Source organism: Acomys russatus, chromosome 29, assembly GCF_903995435.1.
Source record: "Acomys russatus chromosome 29, mAcoRus1.1, whole genome shotgun sequence".
Lineage (NCBI taxonomy): Eukaryota > Metazoa > Chordata > Mammalia > Rodentia > Muridae > Acomys > Acomys russatus.
Window position 1 is genome coordinate 11,191,742 of NC_067165.1, and position 27,997 is coordinate 11,219,738.

At 40.6% G+C, this 27,997-nt stretch overlaps 1 protein-coding gene across 1 annotated transcript; it reads right to left on the bottom strand.

Annotated features, from left to right (window-relative positions):
• Window positions 1–203: 203 nt before the first annotated feature.
• Window positions 204–27,979, bottom strand: Cmpk1 (cytidine/uridine monophosphate kinase 1). The gene is made up of 6 exons (XM_051171138.1): window positions 27,738–27,979; window positions 8,068–8,214; window positions 3,377–3,529; window positions 2,036–2,112; window positions 1,696–1,792; window positions 204–382 (listed from the first exon to the last, which is right to left on the bottom strand). The coding sequence occupies exons 1-6, from the start codon at window positions 27,903–27,905 to the stop codon at window positions 341–343; spliced, it is 684 nt and encodes a 227-aa protein (XP_051027095.1). The 5' UTR covers window positions 27,906–27,979; the 3' UTR covers window positions 204–340.
• Between the last annotated feature and the right edge of the window lie 18 nt (window positions 27,980–27,997).

A 27,997-nucleotide genomic window follows, 5' to 3' on the forward strand; every position in this document is an offset into this window, starting at 1 on the left:
CAACACATTGCATTTACAAAAGGGATACACATGCATACTAAAAATTTTGCTCACAGAAGGCACAAACATAAAAGGGACAATCTTTTAATACAAACAAGAACAAGTTGATACCCTTCTTCATTTTGTGAGCACCATAATACCTAAGATAATTTAAACCTGAATTCACCATGTACTTGTGACCACAAATTAAAAAAAAAAACACATAATTTGTCTTACTATATATTTCTAGACATTAATTGAGATGTAATTTTGAAAGATTAAAATTGCCTTAAAAGGGGGCTGTGATAGCAGCTCTCAAAGCAATATTCAAGCATGATTCCAAAGACGTCTTCAGGGTTAGTTAGCCTTCTTTGTCAAAAATCTTCACAACTTCACCAAAAACCTGTTAAAAAAAAGACAATTTTAGCCAGGTGCCCTGGCACATGCCTGCGAGGCAAAGGCAGAGGCAGGCAGATCTCTGTGAGTTCGAGGACAGCCAAGGTTATACAGAGAAACCCTGACACAAAAAAAGGAAGAAGACGACAACAACTTTAAAAGCAGGCACTGTTAAAACACTGTGTAGCATGTATGCGGCCCTGGGTTCAATTCCCAACACCAAAATTAAAAATAAAACAAAATAGACATAGAAGATTGTATAGCTAGGGTCCTGTTTTTAAAAAATCAATTTTATATTAATTTTAAATATTATAACTTCTGAATTTATCTATTTCACTTTATCAATAAGATAAATGAAGCACAGAAGCTTCACTTGCCTTCAATTTCATTAGTTCTTTTTGGACTAAACGTACCTCCTGATGGACTATAACTCAGGTGGCTAATCTCACGTTAACTCTAAAAGTCCAAACGTACCTCCTGATGGACTATAACTCAAGTGGCTAATCTCACGTTAACTCTAAAAGTCCAAACGTACCTCCTGATGGACTATAACTCAGGTGGCTAATCTCAAGTTAACTCTAAAAGTCCAAACGTACCTCCTGATGGACTATAACTCAAGTGGCTAATCTCACGTTAACTCTAAAAGTCCAAACATACCTCCTGATGGACTATAACTCAGGTGGCTAATCTCACGTTAACTCTAAAAGTCCAAACGTACCTCCTGATGGACTATAACTCAAGTGGCTAATCTCACGTTAACTCTAAAAGTCCAAACGTACCTCCTGATGGACTATAACGCAGGTGGCTAATCTCACGTTAACTCTAAACGTCCAGGCTCCCTCAGTGAGTGGCCACTCCTCTGGGCCCTGCTTTGGCCAGTGATTACAAGAGAAGAAAGATTGAGAGAACTAGGGAAAAGGAAAGTGGAGGAACTCAGAAGCACTAGGACTAGCCGCAGACACATTTACAGACCCTGAGGTGGGCGGAGTCAGGAGCTCTGTGCTCCAATGAGAGCAGCCAGGGCCCTTGGCAATGACAGCCAGCTGAGCTACAGATTTTAACAATGAACAAGATCAAATCACTATACTGAGAATACCAATCGTTCACTGTTTGAGGAAAGAGGTTTGGAATTAGTAAACCACCCACTTCTTGTGAAAAATAGGTCTGCAGTTGTAAAATCCATTTTAGACTTACTAAAAAGGAAAAGAAAACAAAAAAGAAAGACAAATTTCAGCCGGTCTCAGATGTTTTAGAATCTTTTTCTCACGCCTACCCCAATGAACACGTTTTGTTGTTCAAAGACAAGCCAGGTGCACTTACTTCATCAACAGACTTAGAAGCATCTATTTTCTTGACTTTCCCCATTTCTTCATATAAGTCGATAATTGGTTTTGTTGATTGAAGATAAGTCTCAATTCTGCAACAGAAACAAGTATTTCATGGTTGTAGGTTAACTGTCCTCCCTCTTCCACATTATAGAAAGGCTGACATGAGAGTCTGACCCAAATGTTTTTTCTCTTTACATAAACCCTGTGCCTATCCATATATGTATGGCATTTTCTGGAAAAAAAAAAAAAAAAGAACATAACAGCAACAAAATAATGCGTCACTCCATTTCTACACTAGGGCTAAGGTAGCCAGAGTGAAAACTGTAAAATACCTCTTTTCCAAGCTCTCTCTGTTGTCATCACTCCTACCACTGCTTTTTCCCCTTTCAAGACATCGTTCAATACAAATCTGAAGAGAGACAGAAGTAAAAAGTTATGTTAAAAAAAAACTAAAAAGAAAATATTTAGAAGAAATTAAAACAAAACAAAACAAAAAAACCCAAAATATTCTGCATTAAAACTCAGAGTGTCTAACTCATTAATCAACATACAAAATCTTTTTAAATTTAAACATGTGGTTCAATTTATATAAACTAGGTTAAATAAGTACAGATCATAATAAGAATTCATTCATGACTCAGTTTTTCCTGCTGTATTTTTTTTCAAACTGCAATAAAAAGAAGATCTGTGTGGGTATGGCTTCATCTCAGACATATTATTAACTCATTAGGTATAAGTTATGTGCCTCAAATTTTGTGCCATTTTTGCTTACTTTACAATAATTCCATAAATATCCAAATATTTGAGTCAACATATTTGAATAAAGCATCTCTTGTTAATCGTGAATAAACATTCCTTACTTATAAAGCTGTGGTAACATTCTAAAGTTAACTTTGAAGAATAAGTGAAAACATATTTTTAAGAGTTGGGAGAAGAGAGTTACACTTTAAAACAACTCAAAGGCTGTGGCAAGCCTTTACCAGAGGCACATTTACAATTCAACCTAAGAATAGCCAACTTCCTTCAAGGCACTACTTCAGATTCAGACTTTCGGCATTAATTTAATGAAATTTATAGCATAGTGGTTGTCAAACAGTCAAGCTTTTTAATTAAATGGTTCTGAGAAATGTATTTACTTATTCAAAGGTATGTCTGGGTATGCTATTAGAAGTGTCAGGGGAAAGAATTTTTTCTTGATATTTTTCAAATCATTTTGTTTTTAGAAGTCAAATTCTTTAACATTTCTTTAAAATAGTAGGCTTCTCCACCTTTCCAGATCTGTATGTTCTTGTAAACGCACTGTTCTAAGTAATAAAAACCTAAGCAGTAGTGCAGCTTCATTACCTAACATTACTATGTATGTCGATGTTTATTAAAACAAAACAAAACAACAACAAAAAACAACTTGACTCTTAGTATATTAAAAATAATGCAAGCTTTAGGGCTGATGGCAATAGCCCTCAATATTCTATTAGCAAGGCAACGTGTTCTGCTGACCCAATCTAGTCATTCACTAGACACACACACACACACACACACACACACACACACACACACACACACACTGTTGCCAACAGAAAATGTAAATGAAAAAGAATTCAGTTCTTCTTTAACAGGTGACCATATCTATCTATAGTTTGAAGCCCAGGTGGACAGATGAAGATGCCCATTACCTCATTATTACAGTCAAAAAACAGAACAAAAGACACATCTGCTTTCCCATCCATGGTCTTGTTCCAACCTTGAAGGTTGTCTTGATTTCTTGGAAATCCATCAATCAAGAATTTATTCTTCTGAGCATTGGCTGCCATTGTTTGGTCCATTTCCTAAAGAAGAAAGACTAAGGCTCAATACTGTATCACAAAGGACAATTTCTTACGCAGAACAGTAGGCACACAGCCATCTGTATTACTCCCTCAGCCACCAGAGTGGAAGGTAGTACATAGGCAAGCAGACCAGACAGAAGTGAGCCAACTTCTTGACATGGTTGCTGCAGCTGGTGAGACTGCAGGCATGTGCTCACCTATTCTCATTCCCCCTCCTGTAGTTTCCAGTCTTATAAAACATAACCTATAGTGTGCATGCTGCATGTCTTCTGAAGGTTCACGTGTTTGTTAAAAGCTTGGTCTCTGGGTAGGGCCTACCTTTAAGAGTGGCTTCATCGATCACTGGGGATACACTTCTAAAGAAGACTATAGGATCCTGGTCCTTTTCTCTTTCTGCTTTCTGTCCAAGAGGTAAGTATCTGCCTTACCCTGAGTGTCACTGCCACCTAGCATTCCTCCCAGCGGGCCAAAACCATGTGTCTCCCTAAGTAAAATGTTGGTCCAGTAATCACTGATCAGCAAAGTGTGTGCTCCCTTCTCAGAGCTCTGCTTCACCATCTAGAGGCCCTGTGCTGCCCCCGTGTTTCTCATTCAAATCACTGTGCTATAGGAGGTAGTAGTTCTGGTTTCTGTTTTTCAGTGAGGGATTCACACTATGTAACCTGAGTTGGTTTCCAACTTGAAACTGTCCTGTGTGAGTGTCTCAAGAGCCAGGGCTATGTGTGCACCACCACTCACTGCTTGAAGCATGGCCCTTCTATAGGTGTTCAAAATCAATAGAATTCAAATCTAACAGCGAGAAGCTGGGAGAGCGCTCTACTACTGAGCAATAAACCCAATCTTTTTATTTTTTGAGACAGAGTCCCATTAAGCCCCCCAGGTTGGCCTTGAACTCATCTGTAGCTCAGGTAAGCCTTCACTAAGATTCCTCTGTCCTCAGGTTCCCAAGAGCAGGCCTGTCTTACCAGGCCTAGTTAGCTGTTAGGATTATTATGATTCAATACTTTAAAAAGTAAAAAAACTGGCCAGGTGTGTGGTGGTACAGGCCTGCTTTTTTTAATGTAATTAATTTATTCAGACTACAATTCAATTGTTATCCCATCTCTTGTAGCCTCCCGTTCCTCCCTCCCTCCCTCCCTCCCTCCCTCCCGCTTTCACCCTATTCACCTCCCCTAGGTCTAAGACGGAGGAGACCTCCTCCCCCACTATACGGACATAGGCTATCAAGTCTCATCTTGGTAGCCTGCTTATTCTTTCTTTGAGTGCCATCAGGCCTCCCCACCAAGGGGAGGTTGTCAAATATGGGGCACCAGAGTTCATGTCAGAGTCAGTCCCCGCTCTCCACATAACTGTAGAGAATGTCCTGTCCATTGGATAGATCAGAGTTGGGTTCGATGTTTACTATTGTATTGTCCTTGGTTAGTGCAGTGGTTTGAGCAGACCCCCCCTGGGCCTGATTCACCCATCACAATGTTCTTCTTGTAGGTTTCTAGGACCCTCTGGGTCCTTCTATTTCCCTATTCTCCTTTTCTCTTATATTTCTCCTACCTAGAGTCCCAGTAGGATGTCCTCACATCGATCCCAATCTCCTGGTAAGTGAGGACTTTCATGGGACATGCCTTTTGGGCTAGTGCCCACTTATAAGTGAGTATATACCATGTGAGTCTTTATGCTTCTGAGTTAACTAACTCAGTATGATCATTTCTAGTTCTATCCATTTGTCCACAAATTTCAGGATTTCCTTGTTTTTAATAGCTGAGTAGTATTCCATAGTGTAAATGTAGGTGGTGCAGGCCTTTATTCTCAGTACTCAGGAGGCAGAGGCAGACAGGTCTCTGATTTTGAGACTAGCCTGATCTATATAGAGAGTTCCAGGACAGCCAGAGCTACATAAACCCTGTCTCAAAAACAAAATAAGTAATAAATAAAATAAAATAATAAAAAACTCAAACTAATTATACCTAAATGGCATTGGCTGCCCCCAAACAGACAGCACAAGGTCTAACACATTCAGAAAGACTGAAAAAACACATTTCATCATCTTTTCCCAAAGCTTGAACTTAAGCAGAATATGGGAGTACTATGAACAGGAAATGCAATCTCTAATCTGTCCAAAGCCTCACACATCCAGATGCACGCCTCTAACAAACGTTAGAACCTTTAGTCTAAAGCAAACAGACACGCATTGCTCTCCAGGAGCCAAGTTTCCTCGTTCCACAAGAAGAGCATTACCAGGATCTATCTTCTGTAAATTCGCTTTATCTCAGAATCTAGTTGCTTTAATTTCACAAAACTTTTATGAAACAGTGTTAAGCTCCTGCCACAGCATTCCTACCCCAATTACGGTAGGAGGTCTCTAGAGAATCCACATCAAACATGTCCACTCAGAATCCATTGTTTTGAGATCTACTATCCGAGTAAGGTCGCTGCCCTTGCCCCTGGAGGGTTCACAGTATAGTGCGTAATAACGACATATAACATGCTAAGTCCTAGGACAGCAAAGAATGTTCTTTTTTTTTTTTTTTTTTTAAAGACTTATATTTATTATGTATACAACATGTGTGCCTTCCCATCAGAAGAGGGCAGCAGATCTCATTACAGATAGTTATGAGCCGCCATGCGGGAACTGCTGGAAACTGAACTCAGGCCCTGAGGAAGAACAATGCTCTTAACCTCTGAGCCATCTCTCCAGGCCACAAAGGATGTTCTTCAGACAAGAAACATAAGCCAGGCATGGTGGTGCATGCCTTTAATCCTAGCACTAGGGAGGCAGAGGCAGGCAGATCGCTGTGAGTTCGAGGCCAGCCTGGTCTACAAAGTGAGTTCAGGACAGCCAAGACTACACAGAGAAACCCTGTCTGGAAAAACTAAAAACAACAACAAAAAGACAAGAAACCAAGAAACATAAAGTCCCTAAAGACTACGAAAAAGCTTGACTGAAGTGTTAGTAGTGGAGCAGTGTGCCGACATGGAGCACTTGACAGTAGGAAGCAGGGATATAAAGATCAGAAATAAGAAAGCATTAACAGCTCTGAAGCAAGCTGGTGCAAATGCACTTTAGGACATGTGTAGACAGTGGTGGGAGATAGGATGGAAAGAAAAAGTTAAAAGGTTCAAGTAATGGTAGCGATAGACAGGAGATGAACTGGAGCTCCTCTCACTAGAGTTGGGTAGTTAATCCAACCAATGGCCAAGACAGGAAAGAAACATCATACGTTAGATGACACATTTAGCCTCTGGTGTGACTGACAGGAACATGTCTGGAGGCTAGAACAAAACTCTGTCTGTGCAGAGCTTTGGCGTCCAGCAGCACTGCTACAATGAAAACACAGGCATGGTTTAAACAACCTGGCAAGGAATACATAAAGAGCTGAAGAGAACCAAACTCTAAGAAGCATAGTAATTTAGAAAACCTTCAATTGAAGAAAAAAAAATAAATCAAGAGACTGAAAAATAGCAGTTCCTGCAGTAAGAAGAGAATGAAGAGAAATGGTACAATTCATTTCAAAGAGACATGTATTAATTAAGACTTAAATGCTACAGAAAAAGTAAAGACTAACAGTGTTCCTGGGTTATACAGGGAAGATTACCGATAACATGCAGGAAGAACTCTGTCTGATATCACAGCTGAGGTTGACACTGAGGCTGGAAAATTCCAAGTTCAAGGCCTACCTGGGCTACAGAGTAAGTCACAGACACCTGGGCAATCTGTTAAGCGCCTGTCTCAAGGACAGCATGTATCAAAAAGGCTGAGGACGCAAAGCATGCTCAATCTCCAGTACCTCACAAAAAAAGATGTTGAGTACACTCTCATAATGCTTACCACATAGGGTGCAGAAGAAGGCATTAGAGCCAGAGGACGGGCGGGCGGCAGCTCTACTTATGCTGGAAAGGAGGCTGATTGTTCCAGGCTGAGGCAAGAAGCAGACTGTGGAAGAGCCTGCTACACCCCAATTGGCTCCAGTTCACTACTGAAACCTATTTATTGCTTCCTGTTTCCAACACTGCAATTCTGTTTGACTGCTGCTTTTATGTCAAAATGTCTCTGACTACTCTTAGGGACCTACAGCAAAGCACTACTTATGAAATTGGATTTTTAAGATCTCACAGGGAAGGAGAGAACAAAGATTTTCAAGAAAAGAACAAGGAAAAGGGAGAATAACCACAAATGGAAGAGAATAACTGAATGCTGGGAAGGATGGTCAAGGGCCTGTAATCCTAACAGGCAGAAGCAGGAAGATCCTTGACTATATAACTTCCAGGCCAGCTTGTGATATATGATGCTGCTTTGAAAACAGAACAAAGTACACCTATTATATACCTTAGGCTAAACTATAGCTGGTCTTAGACTAGCATGGAGACTCCTTGCTACTGTCAATTACTTCAGAGTGAAAGCAGTTTCCAACTCTGGCATTTTCAAAGATCATATTACCTTCCTAAATCAAGAAATCTAATATTCTGATTTTTGTTATTCAAATGGAGATAGAGTTAGTTTCTTATGTCCTTGGTGCTTGACAATGTTGGTATTGTGCACTTACCCTCTTTAATAAGCTGATGGTTATCTCAACTGGCACAATCTTTCCTTCTTTGATGTACTTTTCAATGAGTTCACCATACTGTGAATCTGGATTCTTCCTTTCATCACGAAGAAGCTCTCCTGCAGAAAGGTGTGTGTAGCCATATTTCTGAAACAAACAACATAGAGAAATATCAGAATTTATTCAATCCAGTGACAGAAATACAAATAATTTTGTGTTAATTACTTTTTTCCTTTTTGTAGACCAGGCTGGCCTTGAACTCAGAGATCCACCTGCCTCTGCCTCCTGAGTGCTGGGATTACAGGCGTGTGCCACCTTTGTGTTTATTTCTCTATTATAATTTTCTACAATGAAGTAGTTTTGCTTATTGGGCAAATAAATACTAAAGAAAAATTTAAGTTTGCTTATCAGTAACAGGCTTAGTCTTTCATAACCATGTTTGCACAATGGAATCATCTCAACATCTATCTAGCTAGTCGAAGCACTGACATCTCACTACATTCCTTCACAAACACAATTAAAGTTTAAATGTAAGAATGAAAACATCTACCAAAAATCTGAAACTCAAGACAAAAACGTCAACACATCTAAACTGACCTATATATCATATGGGTTTGTGCAAGTGTACACTTAGGACATTTGAACAAACTGCCTCCTGATGCCTGTCTCCATCATTAAATGACATGTGCTATTAGCACAAGGACAGAACAGAAATGTTGCTTAGTTAACACCATAAAGTCTATCTATAAAAACTAAAATGATTACATGCCATTAGGTGATATGATCTTCTGAGACTACGTTGTACATGTGGCCTTACAGTTAAGCTAAATCACAGAAGACACGAAGGTCTTGCACTTCTTGAGTGCAATAAGGAGCCAGCAGAGTCTGAAGACGCTGAACAATGAAGAGCTTCAATATGAATCTACATGCCTGCTTCTATTAAATCAGGAGAAGGACACAACCCATTCTCAACTATTAAGGGTACTCATATGCACACAGTTTTTTGAGATAGGGTTTCTGTGTTAGCCTTGGCTGTCCTGGACTCGTCTTGTAGACCAGGCTGGCCTTGAACTGCCTCTGTCTCCCAAGTGCTGGACTTAAAGGCAAGTGCCACCACGCCAGGCTCACCCCAAATTTTTAAGATGCCTTCAGTGAAGCCAGCCATGGTGGCCTTTAATCCCAGCACTCTGGAGGCAGAGGCAGGTGGATTGCTGTGAGTTTGAGGCCAGCCTGGTCTACAAAGCAACTCCACGACAGCCAAGGATACACAGAGAAATCCTGTCTCAAAAAAGATGCCTTCAGCAAGTTTTTATCTTGCATATATACTTTATAGCTTAAATGAAGGTTTAGGTATGAGGTAGCCCATGCCATTACCGGACTCTTTGTTTTTGTTGTTGTTGTTTCGAGACAGGGTTTTGCTGTGTAGCATTGGCTGTCCTAGATTTGCTTTGTTGACCAAGCCAGCCTTAAACTAACATTGGTCCACCTGCCTCTGCCTCCCAGAGTGCTGGGATTAAAGGTGTGTGTCACCGGGCCTGGCGCATTACCCCACTCTTCAAGTGTATCCCATTACTGTGGTGGTATGTATCAAGAGGTTGAGGCAGGAGAGCTCTGAGTTTAAGACCATTAAAAACAAAACAAAACAACAACAACTCCAAATGATGAGCTTTCCACTACATCTTTATCTCCATTCTATTGGCTATATTTGTTCCTGTTCACTAAATAGTAAGGTAGCAAAGCAATAATGCTGTTAGCAAAGGAAAATAAACTCTAAAGAGATTATCTGCTGACTGAACTTGGATATAAATTTGGATGAGAATAAATAAAAACCATAGTATCATGTTGCTGTCTCATTCCTCTAAGTATTTTTGGTAAGAGAAATGATCAGAAGTGTTAAAATTGTAATCAGTTTAAAGAACTCCCATTATTTACAGAAAAAATAAAATTGATCAACTACTTCCACACTGGTTGCTAAGTGTCTACTTGGTCAATGAATAAATGATCAGGCAAACATCTGAAAGTTGAGTACAAAAAGAACTTTATGAAAAATGAAGTGTGACCTATTTTCCTACTTACTATGCATAATTTTCAAAAAGCATTTGCAGCTACTGTCACAAAACTTTACAGCAGGTTCCTATCGCACTGTTTGTTTTGGCTCTTACTTGGAAGCCTCTGCTTGCAGGATGCTCTACTCTGGCCTAGTGCTTACAGCATATGGTAATATTGAGCAAGTGCAGAGATAAACAGTCCTAATGATGGCAGTGCTCAGTGAAAATACTACAATACAGAGTGCTCTGTAACGCTGCAGTGGGGACAACACATTAAAAACCCTGGCAAGTAATTTAGATTACGATACTCACTGTTTCCTGATGTTAGAGAACTTAAATTGGCAAGATTTATATTGTCCTAAAATGGGGTTATATCGTCTTTTTTGGAAAGAAGAAAACTAGTTATAAACTAAATCTATAGACATATATAATATGCACATAAATGGCACTTGTAATAGCGATTTTTTACTTTTAAATTCTGTGTGTGTGTGTGTGTGTGTGTGTGTGTGTGTGTGTGTATTATGCCTGCAAACAAAATGTTGGATCCTCTATAGCTGAAGAGGTGGCTGTGAGCCAAACACCTTGAGTGCTGGGAAGCAAACTAAGGTCCTCTAGAAAAGTGTAAGCACGCTAGCCAGCAAGGTAAGACAACTTTATAGCTGTCTGAACAAAGTAAGAACTATACCCAAGATAGCATAGCAACCCTGTGGGTCTGTATTTCACTTTCTCATGGACATTCTATGTCTGCAGTCTATTTAGCACATTCTGTATTCTACTAACACTCTTCATGAGGATTTTGCTGAAGCCATCCTCTACCAGAATTCCACCAGCGGCAAGTACCCATCATTTACATACTAGCTACCGTGTAGCTGCTTTCCAAGCATGCTGCTGTCATCAACTGGTCGGTGATGCCAGCTTTCAGGAAAGCAAGGATGGATATTTCTAGCCCTGGCCATTTTTTTCCCCTCACATTCTGTGATTTTCTAGCAATTAAAACCTAGAGGTTCTCACAGGCAACATTCATAAGCACAGCAACTTATAAATCCTATAGACTACAAGAACTGCAATTACGAGCTATTACTCAACTAAGATAGTTTTCTAGTAACAAATATCCAAACTCAGTGTATTGAGGGTGTCTGTCTAAACTTTCAATTTTCAGTTTTCAGTTTTCTTCTTTAAGAAATTGAATGGGGGCTGGAGAGATGGCTCAGATGTTAAGAGCATTTGCTGCTCTTGCAAAGGACCTGGGTTCCATTCCTGGCCCAATGTGGAAGCTTACATCTGTCTGACTCCAGCTTCAGGAGATCTGATGTCCTCTTCTGACTCCACAGGCATTGCATAAATGTGGTACACAGATACAACGTACAGGCAAAGCATCCATACACATACATTTTCCTTAAATCAATTAAATGGTTTTTTTTAATTGAAAAAGCCAGATGTGGGGTGAGGGTATAGCTCGGTTGGGAGAGTGCTTGCCTACCATGTATGAAGCCCCAGGGTGAAACATTTGGTGGCGCACACCTTTAATCTCAGCACTTGGGAGGCAGAGGCAGGTGGATCTCTATGAGTTCACGGCCAACCTGGTGTACAGAGCAAGTTCCAGGACAGCCAGAGTTATACAGAGAAACCCTGATGGGGGTGGGGTGTGGGGTGGGGAGGTATAGTGAGACAGGTCTCTAATCTCAATAATCAGAATGTTGAGGCAGGAAGATCAAAAGTTCAAAGTCATCCTCAGCTACTAACAAGTTTGAGGCCAGCCAAAGGTGCATGAAATTGTCTCAAACAAACAAACAAACAAACACAAGGTCAGTTCATGACATGGCTCAGTAGGTATAAAGGTGCAAGACACCAATCTTGAAGGCCCGAGTTTATCCCAGGAGCCCTAAAAGCGGAGAGAGAGAACCAATTACCATAAGCTGTCCTCTGACCTCTACGTGTGGATAACTGCATGGGCAAGAGAGCATATGCAAACACACACACAAAATAACAGAAAAATATCGTTGGGTATAGTGAGTGGCACTTGTATTTATAATCTCAACACTGAGGAGGCAGAGGCAAGAGAACCCTCTATGTTTGAGGGCAGCATGGATACACAGCAAGACCCTGTCTTAAAAACAGTAAAGGCAGGTGGAGCTCTCTGAGTTTAAGGCCAGATTGGTCTACAGAGTAAGATCCAGGACAGCCAGGGCTACACAGAGAAATCCTGTCTTGAAAAACAAAAGAAAACAAAACAAATAAAAACAAAAACAAACAAAAATTAGATGAAAAGCAACATTAGCAAATCAAGCATGACAATTAGGTTGAGAAAGATAAAAGTAAGAACAAAACAGTATTCTCTTTTGCCATAAGATGGCAAATGTCAATTTAAGGCACTCACTCAAACTATTGTGGCTTAGTCACTGCTCTCTTGCTGTGAAGCAACACCATGACCAAGGCAACTCTCATAAAAGAAAGCATTTAATTGGGAGCTTCTTACAGTTACAGAGAGTTAAGTCCATAAGCAGTAGCTGAGAGCTCAAAGCCAACCCCCAGTGTCATACCATGCCCAACAAGGCTATACCTCCTAATCCTACCCCAGTTCACCAAGGGACGAGACATTCAAATATATGAGATTATGGAGGATATTGTCATTCAAACCACCACACATTTTAATAAAATTATTTCACTTTTTAGCACCTGCCTTTCCATCTTTTCAAATTTTAGATAATGCTGGGACCTGGAACTTCACCTGGCATGTACAAGGCTGTGGGCTCAACTCTTGATAACACACACACAAACACACACTTCAGGTTTAAAACATAGACAATGTGGTTCTATATAAATCACACAAAAAAAATCAAAACAAACAAAATATCAAAATGAAGAGAGTTGGTATACAACCGTAATCCCAGCACCCAGGAAGCAGAAGCAGGATTAGGAGTTTGCAGCAAACCTTGGCTATGTAAGAGCCTGTCTTAAAGGGAAAAGAAAAAGCAGAGTTCAAGGCACAAATGATATATACATGCAAGAACCCTGACAGCCAGAAGATTCAAATGCCAAGCACCTTCTCTTTCTGTTAATGTGGGGTTTAGAAAGTACCACTGGACTGCTATGGGACCTGTCCTTAATTTCACAGAAGGAAAATATAAGTTACAAATGCAGCTTTTAAGCAACTGAGCAAATAAAATTCAGTGAAGAAAGAAAGAAGCAAACAAAAAACACTTCTTGGTGGATGTGGTGGCACAACCATTTAATCCCAGCACTTGAAAGGTAGAATTGGATTGACCTCTGTGAGTTCAAAACCAGTCTGAGCTACAAAGAAAGACCCTGTCTCAGAAAACAAACAAACAAACAAACAACTCTTTTTATTCTATCTGTATACATGCATATGGGTGTGCATGTAGAGACAGAGGACAACATGTGAAAGCTGGTTCTCTTCTTCATGTACATTCTAAGGATCCAGCTCGGGTCCTGTCCGCTGGTGAGTGCCTTGCCTATTAAGCCATCTCTCCGGACCTCAAAGTCCTTACTATTCTGGGGTCTGGAGAGATGACTCAGTGAGTACATGCTTGCCTTACACGTAAGAAGACCTGAGTTCAGATACCAAGTATCCACATAAACATGGGGCATAACTATGCACTGTCTATAATAATCCTAGCATGGGGACCAGGGGCAGTCACAGTCTAGCCAAAATGGCAAACCCCAGGTTCAATGAGAAACCATCTGAAAAATACCAGGCATGGTGGCAAACATCTTTAATACAAAACTTGGGAGGCAGAGACAGGAGTAGTTCTTTGAATTCCAGCCAGCTTGGGCTACATACACAGTAAGGCCTGTCTCAAACTAAAACCAAAACCAAACAAAATAAGTCAAACACAGGGGTTCCAAAAACTGGCATCACAAGTATTTCTGAGCATAACCAAAAACAAACAAAAAACTGTAAGACTCAATGAGAATGTATTTCTCTTGTTTGTTTATATTTTCTGCTTACTCTTTTCATGGATGGATCAATCAACTAGCAGTGACTAATCAGAAAATATTCATTTGAAGAGGAGGGCAGTAAGTTGGCTCAGTGGGCCTGACAACCTGGGTTCAATCCCCAGAACCCATGGTGGAAGGAGACAACTGATTCCCAAAAGTTATCCGTTGATCTCTAGACTCAGACCTTTGGCACCATGATACATATGTGCACACTAGTCTCCCTACCTTTGTCACACATACAGACCCTAATAAAAGAAAATACACTTTAAAAAAGATCTCATTAAAACAGTGATAAAATGACAGGTGAGATGGCCCAGTAGGTAAAGGTGTTTGCTGCTAAGCCTGAGGAACTGAGTTCAATCCCTAGAATCCACTTAGTGGAAAGAAAGAACCAACTCCAGCAAGTTGTCCTCTGACTCTGCACACATTTTAAAATGTAATAAAAATGGTGATAAAAACTTAAATTTAGTAATAAACCTAAGATGCAGTGTAAAACTTATATGAAGAAACAAAATTCTATATTGTACAACATAAATAAAAACCAAATTGTAAAAAGGAAGCACTCTTCAGTGGATGATCCCACACTACGTCCACGCGGACAACATCAATTATATTCAGGAGGCTATTAAAGAGAGAGGGGATCCAGGACAGCTGGTACTGTTACACAGAGAAACCCTGTCTCGAAAAACCAGAGAGAGAGAGACAGACAGACAGAGACAGAGAGAGACAGACAGACAGACAGAGAGAGACAGAGACATGAAGTTGGGAAGGAAATGTGTTGGGGAGTTGGGGTGAGGGGGAATACCCCAGGGAGTTCAAAGGAAGAAGTCAGATACATTGTATACATGTGTTAAAGCTTCTTTTTTCTTTCTTTCTTTTTTTTTTTTTTTTTTTTTTTTTTTTTTTTCCTGGTTTTTCAAGTTTTCAAAGAAAAAAAATTCTGTGTGTTTGAAATTTTTTCTACTGAAACATTTGTTTGGTTGTTTGGTAGTAATCTATAAATTTACCTCCTACTTGGTGGAGGCAGAGGTGATGGATCACTCCAGGCCAGTGAGGACTACACAGTCAGACCCAATTAATTAAAATCTGATTAGAATTTATCTGTGTTTGTTTTGTGGGACTGAGGATCAAACCCCAAGACTCTGAAAATGGCAGGCAATAGGCTCTGCCACTGAACTAGCTACACACTGGCCATGTTTGTTTACTTAAAAACAACAACAACAAAATTAACAATATAATTAACAACAAAAAACCTTAAAAATCAGTGAAAAAAATGTGGTCAGGTGTGCTGGCGCGTATCTTTAATCCTAGCACCCGGGAGGCCAGGCAGGCAGATCACTGTGAGTTCCAGGCCAGTGTGGTCTACAAAGAGTGTCCCAGACAGCCAAAGCTGCACAGAGAAGCCCTGTCACAAACAAACAAAACAAACAAAAATCAGTGAAGAGAGGGTGGATAAAGGATACTTTTACACCATTTCTATGAATGAAATGGGTATCCATTCATAAAAAAATCAAATCCCTATCACATCTGAGGCAAAATTCTGGATATTTAAACTCTAAAACAAAAGGCGAGCAAACCCCTTTGACAATACTAAAGAAAAAGAATTCTGTCCAGGCATGGTGGCACACGCTTTTAACTCCAGCACTCAGGAGGCAGAGGCAGGTGGATGGCTGTGAGTTTGAGGCCAGCCTGGTCTACCAAGTGAGTTCAGGACAGCCAGGGCTACACAGAGAAACCTTGTCTCAAAAAAAAAAAAAAAAAGAGAAAGAATTCTGAAATATAGACAGATGTTACTAAGCAAAGTCAAACAACTAGGGTTTATATTTGATCACATAAAACTTCTGAACAGAGAAAGGCTTCAAAGCTACAAGTGAGTTGCTGGGGATATAGCTTATGCATGCCTGTGATCCCAGCACTCAGAAAACTGAGGCACACAGATCCACAACTTAAGCCAGTCTAGGCTACATAGCAATACTGTCTCAAAAAAGCAAAGTTTGGTGTGTTGGCTTATAACTATAATCCTAGTCCTAAGGAAGCTGAGGCAGGAGGACTACCTTTGAGTTAGAGACTAGCCTGTGAGACCTTAGTAGGTTCAAGGTAAATCTGGGCTAAAAAGTGAAGCCTTGCCTCAAAATATAAGCAAAAAAACAAAGGACAGGCAACAGATTAGAAGAAACTATTTTTGTAGCTGGGTGGCTGTGGAGCACCTCTTTAATCCCAGCACTCAGAGGCAGAGGCAGGTGGATCTCTGAATTTGAGGCCAGCTTGGTCTATACAGTGAGTTCCATGGTAGCCAAAGCTACACAGAGAACCCCTGTCTAAAAAAAGAAAAAAAGAAAGAAAGAGAAAGAAAAAGAAACTATTTTTATATACAAGATATGTTCACTATGCAGTGCACTACAAAATGTATATTTTTAAAATTGCATAGATTTAATAAGTTTATACAAAAATAGGCAAGCTGGTAATGTGCCATTCACCTACAGTCTGAAGCTGAGACAGTAAAGCCACTTTAGCTCAGGATTGGAGATCAGCCTGGGTCTTTAAAAGGGGGGCTAGCATAAAAACAAACTATACATAGGAGAGTAAAAAAAAAAAATCAAAACACAGAAGCTCCACCTTAATAGTAATCATGAAAATGCAAATTAAGGCAAAATAATTACAGTTTCTACCCATCAGACTGGTTCAAGTATTTTAAAAGCAGCAATGGCAAGGACTCTGGGACACTAACTTTGTGCAAGTGCTCAGCTTTTATAGAGGGTGATTTGTCAGAAAAATCTAAGTTTCAGTTTGTATATCTTTTGACTCAATAATCCAACTTCTGGGCTAGTAAAATGGTTCAGCTAATAAAGCCACTTTGCCACTTGCCATCCCTAGCAATGGTATGGTAGAAAGAAAGAACCAACTCATGAAAACTATATTTTGACTTCCACATACTATACCCACATTTTAAAAAAAAAATTTTTTTTTTTTTTGAGACAGGGTTTCTCTGTGTAGCCCTGGCTAACCTTGAATTCACTCTATAGACCAAGCTGTCCTGGAACTCAGAAATCCACCTGCCTCCACCTTCTGAGTGCTGGGATTAAAGGTGTATGCCACCACCACCCAGCAAATAAATGTTTTTTAAAAGTTAACAATTCTAACACAGTAAACTCAGCTCACTATTGTTGCATGGTAGAGCTTACGGCCACCCTGTACCTCCCCAAACCTGATTCCAAGAGAAAAGGAAACTGAACCTGCAGAGTCAAAACTTACTTCAGTGTGAAAGCAGACCATTCAGAAAATGAGTTTCAGGGCTGGAGGGATGGCTCCCTGGTTGAGCACTGTCTGCTCTTGTGGAGGCCCAAGCTCACATCCTAGTCCCAGATGGTGGCCCACGACCTTCCTTAACTCCAGTATCAGGGGATCTGACATCCTCTTCTGACTTTCACAAGCACAAGGCATGGACATGGCACACATGCATATATGCAGGCAAACACTTACACACTTAAAATAAAAAATAAATAAATCTTAAAAGAAAATAACAGCTTTAGAGAAAGGTCTCCATGAACTTCCTCCAAAGCAAAAATCAACTCAAATGTTTAGATAAAATTTTCTCTGAAAAGTGATCCATCCCATAAACAAAGGAGAAACCAAAGTACAATACAGCAACACAGGAACACACCACATGGGCATGTAGTCAAGAGTTATAGCCAGAGACAGAAAACAGTCCAGTTTCACAGCCCAGAAACAGATGAAAATTTAGAATTCATGAGATTACCCAAAAGTTTCAAGGGAAACATATTCAACGAGGCCTGACTCCAGACACTAGAGTTCAAAATTATAAACAAAACATTTGAGAAATACTATGTGTACAGAGCGGACAACATACTCACACCATCTTAAGCTCCAAAATGACCTATCAGAACTGTTATGCTAAACAACCTTTCTCAATAACAACAAAATAACCCAGCATTGCTTACAGAAAAGAATCCTTTTAGTTCAACAATCTCTCTTACCAGAAGGTATGACAAAACCATTTGGCTTTGGGAAAGTGTACATATTATATTTTGGTATAAAATTTACCTTCATAAATATATTTTGCTCATTCTAAAATTAAAGTCAATAAAGGAACATATGTTTTGTTTTGACAAGGCCTCACTGGCTGGCCTGAGTTCAGAGATCCGCCTGCCTCTACTTGCAGAGTGCTGGGATTAAAGATGTCCACCACAATGCCCAGCCCAGAACCTATGTTTCTGATTAAATGGCAATCAATCCTAATCTAGCCCAGGATCTAATGGTAAACACAAGTATCTACATCTTCTTTTATACTGCAGAGCAAACAGTTCTTGATTGGAGTCTTCATCAAGGGAAATAAATGGCAGAAAAAGTGACAAACTCATAGAAAATGTTTTCTATAAAATGTCCTTTCCTGCCATGCTCCACACTGAGAAGATCACTGGAAACCATTTGCAAAATAGGCACCTTCTCCACCAAACCAACCTGATATGACTAACTAGAACCTATTCCACGTCTCTTTCCTTCTATATAACACTTATCAGTTATTGTCTCCTTTGTAGTCCTAGACTAATATTAAGTTTTTACTCTCTGTAGCACAAGCAAGAAAAGGCACACCATATGCTTGAACATTCAAGAATTATTACCTGGTCATTACAACTTTTTTCTTCCAAAGACATTAGCAAAAACAAAAGAGCACATGGGATGAGATTGCTTTACAATTTAAAACTTTAGGTGCAGGCCTGGGAAGATGGCTCAGTGATTAAGAATGCTGGCTGCTTTTCCAGAGGACCCAGTTCTATTACCAGCACCTGCACGGCAGCTCACTACTCCATCTCCAGGGGAACTGACATATGCTGACTTCCCTTAATACGGTGGAATTTTGATGCAGGTCTCCTCCTGGATTGAGGGAAGGGGGAGGGGTACTTAGAGAGAGAGAGATCCCAGAAGGAAAGCTTCCATATTTGAAACTAGAGTTTATGAAAACTGTATCCTTCCCGTGACTGGATGATGCTTTTGGAGCAACTACTAACGTTGGCTTTAGCACCTAGCAATGAGTTTCCTAGACCCAGGAAAGAAATCAGGGGTGAATTAATCTCAAGAGTAGTTCAGGGATTGTTCTAGAACTCCATTTTACAACTTACCTTTCCAAAGGAGTTTGCTTCCTCATCCTTAGTATTGTGCTCACCCCTGTAATGCACAGAGTCTGAGCCAATACAGTTAAGCCCGTAGCAATGAATTGTCTGAAAGAAGGTGACCACCTCCTAGTTGGCAAGCTGTGCACCTGTCTGGCTAGGTTATGACAGAGCCATCCTTCAATCAAAGGCATAAAATAATCAAGTTTTATTTCTTTCACATGCCACCTATCTGCTAAGGATGGATAGGCTGCTCTGACCTTTAACTCATAGAATCTGCACATTTAAAAGGAGATTCCAAGTCCAGAGGGATGTGTAACATAGGGACGCATTCAAGAACTTCACCCCCGCACGAAGAATCAGGTGTATTTGACCCATCTTGATCCTGCCATATTCTGATCAGCCTCGTCTCATTTGCTTCGGTGTTATTTTTCTCTGCTTCTTAAACATTGCCTTTTCTACTCACAGTGCCCAACAGTCATCAAATGAATAACAAAGATTGTCTTCCACTATCTGATTCCCAAATTAACCATTAGGTCAATTACACAATCAATTTTTTGTTGTTGTTGTTGTTTTTTGTTTTTGTTTTTCGAGACAGGGTTTCTCTGTGTAGCCTTGGCCATCCTGGACTCACTTTGTAGACCAGGCTGGCCTCGAACTCACAGCGATCCGCCTGCCTCTGCCTCCCGAGTGCTGGGATTAAAGGCGTGTGCCACCACGCCCGGCTACACAATCAAATTTTTAAGTGTCTCTACGTTTCCAATTGACACCAAGATGCAGAAATCCGTGTTATTATTAAGCCGTATGTAACTATACAGGTAACTCCTGTGGGTTTAAACCCATGTACTGTCCAGTTGCGAACACCAATGACTCACCCATGCTGGAAGCTCCAAACAGAAAGTGGTCAGGAAGCAGTCTTTCACAGCCCCCAAACGAGCAGATCTGCTTATTAGTATGGGATATACTCTAATGGCGAATGGAACCAATGTACAGGTTTTTTGTGAAAGACTGACAGAAAGCAGGCACAGAGCATACGCTTCACAGGCCCTGTCCTCTCACGGTGACCATTTCTGGGAGTAGTAAGTTACAGCCAGTGCTTTTTCCTTCATCCAACTGATGCTTTGTTAACTTTATTCATCAGGCAGAACAAAACTGTCAGCAGAGAGTCTTTCAGGCTACACCTGTTCCCTATTAACTTCTAAATACTCTTATCACATGTTTAGTCTGTAAAAATGTTCTTGATTTGACAAGTTAAAGCAACTGAAATGTTACAGCAAATACACTTTCATGTAGCAGCTGAGCTAAGGTATTAGCTTAAAAGTAACAAGACCTGGAACATGGCATGAAAAACAAGACAGCTAGCCTCTGCATGCTCTCTTTCCAAGCCCGCCCCCTCCCCCCCCCTCCCCTCCCCTCCCACAGGCACTGTGCATCTGGTCAAGCCTCCCTAGTGTGATTTCTTTTCCTTTTTAAAAAATTCTTTATTTCAAATGTACCAGTGGCTGCCAGCATGTATGTATGATGTGCACCAAGTGTGTGCCTGGTGCCCACCAGAGGGCATCTGATGCCCTGGAACTGGAGTTACATGCAGATGGATGTGAGCCACCCTGGGAAAATGATCCCAGGTCCTCGCAAGAGCAGCCAACACTCTTAATGCTGAGTCATCTATCCAGCCTGTGAAGTGATTTTGTTAGACATGCTCTGATTTGAATTCAAAGCCAACGGTTACAACATGTACTTGTGATTTTAAAGTCTCCCATGATCACAGTTCTAATAGCATCTGAACTGGAACATGTCTAGAGTAACCAAATATGGCTCATGAAACTTTAACCTCAAACTGTGAGCCCGAATCAACCCTCCTTTATGTTACTTTTGTCAGTTGTGTTGCAGAAATGTGGAATTAATCTAGGAGCCCACGGCCTTCATGTGTGAGTCTCAGAACAGAATAACAAAACAAATTCCAGCTGTATGGTACATGTGCTCATGAGTACACATGAGTACATGTGAAATCAATACGATTTCAGAGAGAATAAGGAAATAACTGATATTGATAAAAGATAGATTTAGAGCAGACTGAAAAAGAGACTAATTCTAATGGGGCTTCTTTTCTCTTCGTTTTTAAAATTTTTTATTTTAATTTTTATTTTTAAACTATTAGAATCAGACATGGTATGGCACACTTTTAATCCCAGCACTCAGGAGGCAGAGGCAGGTGGATTTCTGAGTTTAAGGCCAACCTGGACTCCTGGTCTACAGAGTTAGTTCTAGGACAGCCAGGGCAACAACAAAGAAACCCTATCTTGGGAGTGGGGGAGGAGAAGCTGGGCAGAGTGGTGCACATCTGTAATCCCAGCACTCGGGAAGTCAGAGGCAAACAGATCTCTGTGAGTTCAAGGCCAGCCTGGTCTACGAAGAGAGTCCGGGACAGCCAAGGCGACACAGAGAAACCCTGTCTTGCCTCCCACCAAAAGGAAAATTTACTATTTAGCTAGCTCCCTTACCCCAGAGAAACTGCTCCTTGGCACAGCACATGTACCATACAGGTGGAATTTGTTTTGTTATTCTGTTCTGAGACTCACACATGAAGGCCGTGGACTCCTACATTAATTTCACATTTCTACAACACAACTGACAAAAGTAGCGTAAAGGAGGGTTGATTTGGGCTCACAGTTTGAGGAAACAGTCAATAATGGAAGAAGGGCATGACAGCAGGAGGATGCCTGTGTGTTATTAAAATCCAAGGAAACAACAGGATAAAAAATAGATTAGCCCTCATCATCTCATGACCCAATCTGTTTTTGTTTGTTTTTGTCTTTTGGTTTTTCGAGACAGGGTTTCTCTCTGTAGCCTTGGCTGTCCTGGACTTGCTTTGTAGACCAGGCTGGCCTTGAACTCACAGCAATCCACCTGCCTCTGCCTCCCAAGTGCTGGGATTAAAGGCATGTGCCACCACACCTGGCCTCATGACCCAATCTGATGAGAGGCTTTAGAACAAAACGCGGAGAAAGAAAAATCACTCTCCTAGAAAATGTAAAGTTCTAAGGTCTTTGAATTCTGAATTACACCACCATCTTTTCTGATTCTGTTTACATATGACCTATCATGTGGCTTCTCACCTTTATAATTATGATAGTTCACAAATAAAAACACTTTTATATGTTTATGTCTGTATCTATCTCTTAATAGCTCTGTTCCTCTGGAAAACTCAAATGGGTTTTTTTGAAGTATTCAAAGTAATTAATAATCAGTTAAAATAGAATGTACATATATTCTGAGGCAGCAATCCACTTTTAAGAATCCTATAATCAAAACATCCATATGCAAAGTTATATTCACAAGAAAGCCCATTGAAGCACAATTAACAGCAAACCCACCCCTAGAAACCACCCTGAATAGCCTCCAAATGAAATGGTACAACTATGCTATGACAATATCCATGATATTCTGCAACTACAAATAAAAATCTACTAAATATATAGGAAAAGCCCTGAGAGAAGGAATAGACGTGATTAATTTTGTTTGGGGAAAAAAGTGAATAACCCTATTAGATGTAAAAATTTTAGATATTGTCAGATTTTGTGATATTGTGGAAGAGGAGGCTGAAGAGATGGCTCGGCTCATTTGCTGCTGTTATAGAGGATGCCAGTTCGGTTCCAGCATCCACATGGAGCTCACAACTTTCTCTACCTCTAGTTCCAGGAGAGCTGACACATTGTTCTGGCCTCAAAGGCAGCAAGCATGTACATAGTATATACAGGCAAACACTCACCACACATATAAAATTAAAACAAGTAAATTTCTCTCTCTTTTTTTTTTTTTTAGAGGTGAGGAAGCAGTAACAATGATAACCTCTAGATGAGAAGAAACTGAACTTGTCCCCACAGCCATGTTACTTTGCAACTTAAAAACAGAAAAAGAAAAAAAAAAGCATAATAGATAATTTGAAGCTCTTCTCACCTTTTCTAAAATATCAACATTAAAAAAAAAACAAAAACAAAAAAAAACTGTTAACTTGGGAGCAGAAGCAGACAGATCTCTGAGTTTGAGGCCAGCCTGGTCTACAAAACTAGTTCCAAGACAGCCAGGTCTGTTACACAAAGCAAGCCTGTCTCCAAAAACAAAACAACAACAACAAAAATCTGTTACAAGCACCCTTAAAGAAATAGTGGTTGGGGCTAGAGAGATGGGTAGCAGTTAAGAGCTCTAACTGCTCTTCCAGAAGACCCAGGTTCAATTCCCAGCACCCACATTATAGTTCACAACTGTCTGTAACTCCAAGATCTGACACCTTCACACAAACACACAAACAAACAAAACACCAATGCACATAAAATCAAATTAATTTTTAAGAAAGAAATGGTGGTTCTTCAACAGAGCCAAGTTTTATTGCCTTTTATATTTGTATGGGTATTTTGCCTGCATGTATGTATGTGTACCATGTGCACACCTCGTGCCTGTCAAAGTCAAAACTGGGAATCCGATGCCCTGGAACTGAAGTTACAGACGTTGTGAGCCACGATGTGGGTGCTGGGAATCTATCTGTGTTGTCTGGAAGAAGGAGCCAATGCTCTTAGCCACACAGCTATCTCTCTATCCCCAAAAGGCAAATGTTTTGTAGACCACTTCTTCTGTAGATATTTTTTAAATTGTCTTAAAAAGTCAAAACAAACAAACAAATCCTTTAACCATACCTTACCAAGAAGAAAAAGTCCTACCCTTAAAAGACTAGATCTGAAGGTCTACCAGACTTTTCCTATCTAGTTCCTTCTGAATGTACCTGATGAGTTCTGGATTTTGAAATCAAAAGCTTTAAAAGCTCTGTTCAACATATGTACCATTCACTCACTCAGAGTAAACAAAAGCATCTGAAAGCTAGGTCTCATTCATACGTTAGGTCCCGAAAGCGACTTGGGTACCCCTCAGGGACAAAATTTTCTAAATGTATACAGCTTCAGGATACATTAACATCTTCTGTTATCAATTATTTATTCAACACCTACTATACACTTGGTACAATGCTCAACAACAGAGACAAAAAGATAAATAAATTAAAGCTTCTGATTTTTATATGCTTAAATTCTATCTCATTCAAAACTTTTCTAAGCACAGTATGAGTCATCCATTTAGAGAGGCTCTTAAATAATAAATATGTTTTACTCATTATGTAAACAAAATGTTCACAATCTGTAAAAAAAGAAATTAAATATTCTTTCCAACCAACCCATGCAAAATTGTGAATATTATTTTCTAAGATAAATTTAGGTTACAGAACCCTAATTTATTCTGAACCAAAACAAATATAAAGCTTAATTTTAAAAAATTAATAAATGAGGCCTGCTGACCTGATTTCCATCCCTAAGCTCACATAAGGTGAAAGGAGAGAACTAGCTCCACAAAGCTGTCCTCTGACCTCCACACATGCACCATAGCACATGCACACACACACATATGTACACACACCGTAAGAAATATTTTAAAGTATACAGCATTCCTCTGAGTTTTAGAAATACATCATTATATAATAATTCCACTGTATATTTAATTAAAAATAAAAGTGTTATACTGACCTAGAAATGGCTAATTTAAAAAAATAGTGTAAGAGGACACAGATTTAGAAATAATTAGAAAATGAAATTAAATAGAAAAGGACCACTGCAAATAAATGAGTGAAGTCAATTCCCAAAGCTTCTTCAAAACTTCTCTTCCCAGTCAGAGATACCTTAAAAGGTTTTCCATCAGACCTGCCTTTTCCTCCCCATGGAGCAATTACTAACGTGGAGTGTGACTCTAGAAAAACTATCAGCTTCCTTCCAACACACTCCCTTACCTAACTAAACACTCCAGAACAAGAGGGCAAGACACCCTCAGGTTCAGTATTCCTGAGTCCAAGGTGTGCTTCTGACAGCACTTGGTAGCACACACCTGTAGTCCTAGGACTTGGGAGGCTAAGGCAGGAGTTTGAGGTCGCCTGTATTAATGCACCTCAAAACAAACAAACACCACAACTTCCAGCAGCCTGGGTTTGAAACCGAAATTAACTTCTCTCCAAAGAAACAATTCTATAATCAACCACATTTCAGGTACCCTGTGAACTAAATTCTCTTTGGCATGATAGTTGGAGAATTTTATATACTTTTTCCCTATAGAAAAAAGAGTTAATTTTAAAACTTGTCATCTTTGGGGATCAAGTTCATAGCCGCCTGCATAATGAAATAGTGAGCCAAAATGCAGACTCACAAAGGGGAAAATCCCTGGCTTACCTCACCACAGACATCCCAGTTAAAGAATAGTGTTTGTTAAATTATACATTTCAAATAGCAGACTATCAGGTGAATGTTTATGGCAACTGGAATCAACAGCAAACAGTTCCAAACAATGTTTTTTCTAGATAGCTCAGTGGGGGCAGGCCTATGATCACAGCTTTTAATGCAGTTGAGCCAAGAGGCCTGCCCTGGTTACAGAATGAGTGCAGGGACAACTTACGGAGAATTTTAAAGTAAAAGGTACAAAGAGGGACGTTCTGTGGTAGAGTGCATACCTTTCGTGCGTGAGAACCTGGGTTCCCCTACCAGGGCAACCAGAAGAATGAACAAAAACCGAGACAAATAATCCACAGTTTAAGCTTATATAACTGCCAAAGTCTTAAGTAATAAGTAAAAGAAAGGATCATAAAAAAAAAAACAAAAACAAAAACTATTACTTCATGAAGCAGAAATACTAGTTTCTGAACACAGAGATTTTGAATCCAGTGGAGTAACAGGGGTATTATAAGGTTAAGTGTGGATGTCGTCTAAGGACACATTATAAATTCAGAAACAAAGTATTAGAATGCACTTAAAAAGTCATAAGCCAAGTTTTAAAAAGTAACTCACCTTTAAAATAAAAATCACCAGTTTCAGATAATACTCTTTTGCCCAGCCACTGCTGCTCCTTGCAGTACATTAAATAAACCTGCTGTCTTTCCACACATAAATTAAATGACCAATATAATCGAACCAGGTGTCAGACCTCATTTTAATAGTCACAAATAGAAAACAGACATTTCTATTTTCTCCCTTCTTACAAAGCAACTGAAGCTAAGAGTTACTTCTCTGGGGCTAGAAAAGCAATAGCAGAGTAGAGCCTTGAACTACTGTTTGGCTATGAAGTTCCTGCTCCTTCCTTTACCGTGCATTATTTATTTATTTAGGTTTTTCGAGACAGGGTCTCTCTATGTTAGCCTTGGCTGTCCTGGACTTGCTTTGTAGACCAGGCTGGCCTCGAACTCACAGCGATCTGCCTGCCTCTGCCTCCCGAGTGCTGGGATTAAAGGCGTGCGCCACCACGCCCGGCTACCGTGCTATTTATATTTTAATCATATTATTTATCGAATAAACTTGAAACCATCCACTTGTCACTTGGATTTTAAAAAGTCAAAACCAACAGAAATAAAAATAAGGAGAAAAATACCATGTACTTTATAATTGAACTGGTTTTCTAAAGTCACCTGTAATTATAAATACAGCTGTAAAATACACAGCAACTTTTAGGACACATTATTCTACTTATTTGTGGGTGTTCTTTAGATGATAGAATATAGGTCAGGAGTTGAATGTATGAATGTGGAAAAAGCCAAAGCAAATAGAGGCCACAGCCTAGGAAAAGAGGAATTATCAACTTCTGAGTGAAAACCCTTTACCAAGCACTCAATTTAATATATTTTACTCCAACCCTGGCTGCTTTTCATTTCTAATTATCTTGTTTGCTTTTCAAACAGCCCTAGACTGTCCATTAAGCCTTCCTCGTCCTATCATTTACAACCCCCTGGGGCTGTTAAGAGTTTAAAAATCTTTGCTTCTTTCCGTGTACACGACATCTTCTACCTCAAATACTAAGAGAATGAACTGATAAACATGTCAAAACCTTTATTGTATTTATTTGTGTGGGCAAGCACTTGAGCCACGCTCCAGTGTGAAAATCAGAGGACGACTCGTGGGACTATGTGGGTGTCGGGGATGGAACTTGACTGCAGGCGCTTTTTGCCCGCTGAGCCATCTCGCCAACCCTAAAGGAAACTTTTTCTTTTAAAGAGGATTGTATAGTTGGGTGGTGTTTCACTTTCTCAGAGAGCAGAGTTTCTTATTTGCTTAGACAACTGACGTTGAGAGGGAGCGGGTGACTCACTCGCCCAAGGAAAAAGCGTGAGTTGGCATCTGGGCCAAAGGCTAGCGCCTGGGATCTCAATCCGGTATTTAATTACCACAAGATCCGGGTCGAGCTCCTCCAGGCAGATTAGGCGAGGAATTGGCAGCCCGGAACCTAGCGAGAAGGGAAGACCCCGGGCCCGGGAGTGGAAGCAAGGGCGCACGGGAACAAAGCGAACAACGCCGCGCGCATCCGCAGACTCGACGCCCCTCGGCCCGGGCGCGCGGTGGCCGTCGGGACTCGTAGTCCCCTGCCCACGACGGGGGGCGCGGCCGCCAACGCGACGGCTCCCGCTGGCCCGGGCCCGCTCAGCCCCGAAGCTCTCGGTTGCCCTCCCGCACGGCCTCACCTCGACAATGCGCGCGCACTGGGTCCCCTTGCCCGCACCGGGCCCGCCCAAAACGAACACGACCAACGGCTTCATGGGATGGAGAGGGCAGAGCCGCAGTCCGCGGGTCAGCGGCGGGAAGCTCGGGACCAGGACGTGCAGCAGCCGGCGACGACAGCTGCTCAGCATACAACGCGCTTCTGACAGCGGCCGGCGAGGTGGTGCGGGCGGGGCGGCAGGGAGGAGGCGGGCTGAGCGGGCGCCGGGCCCCGCCGCCAGCT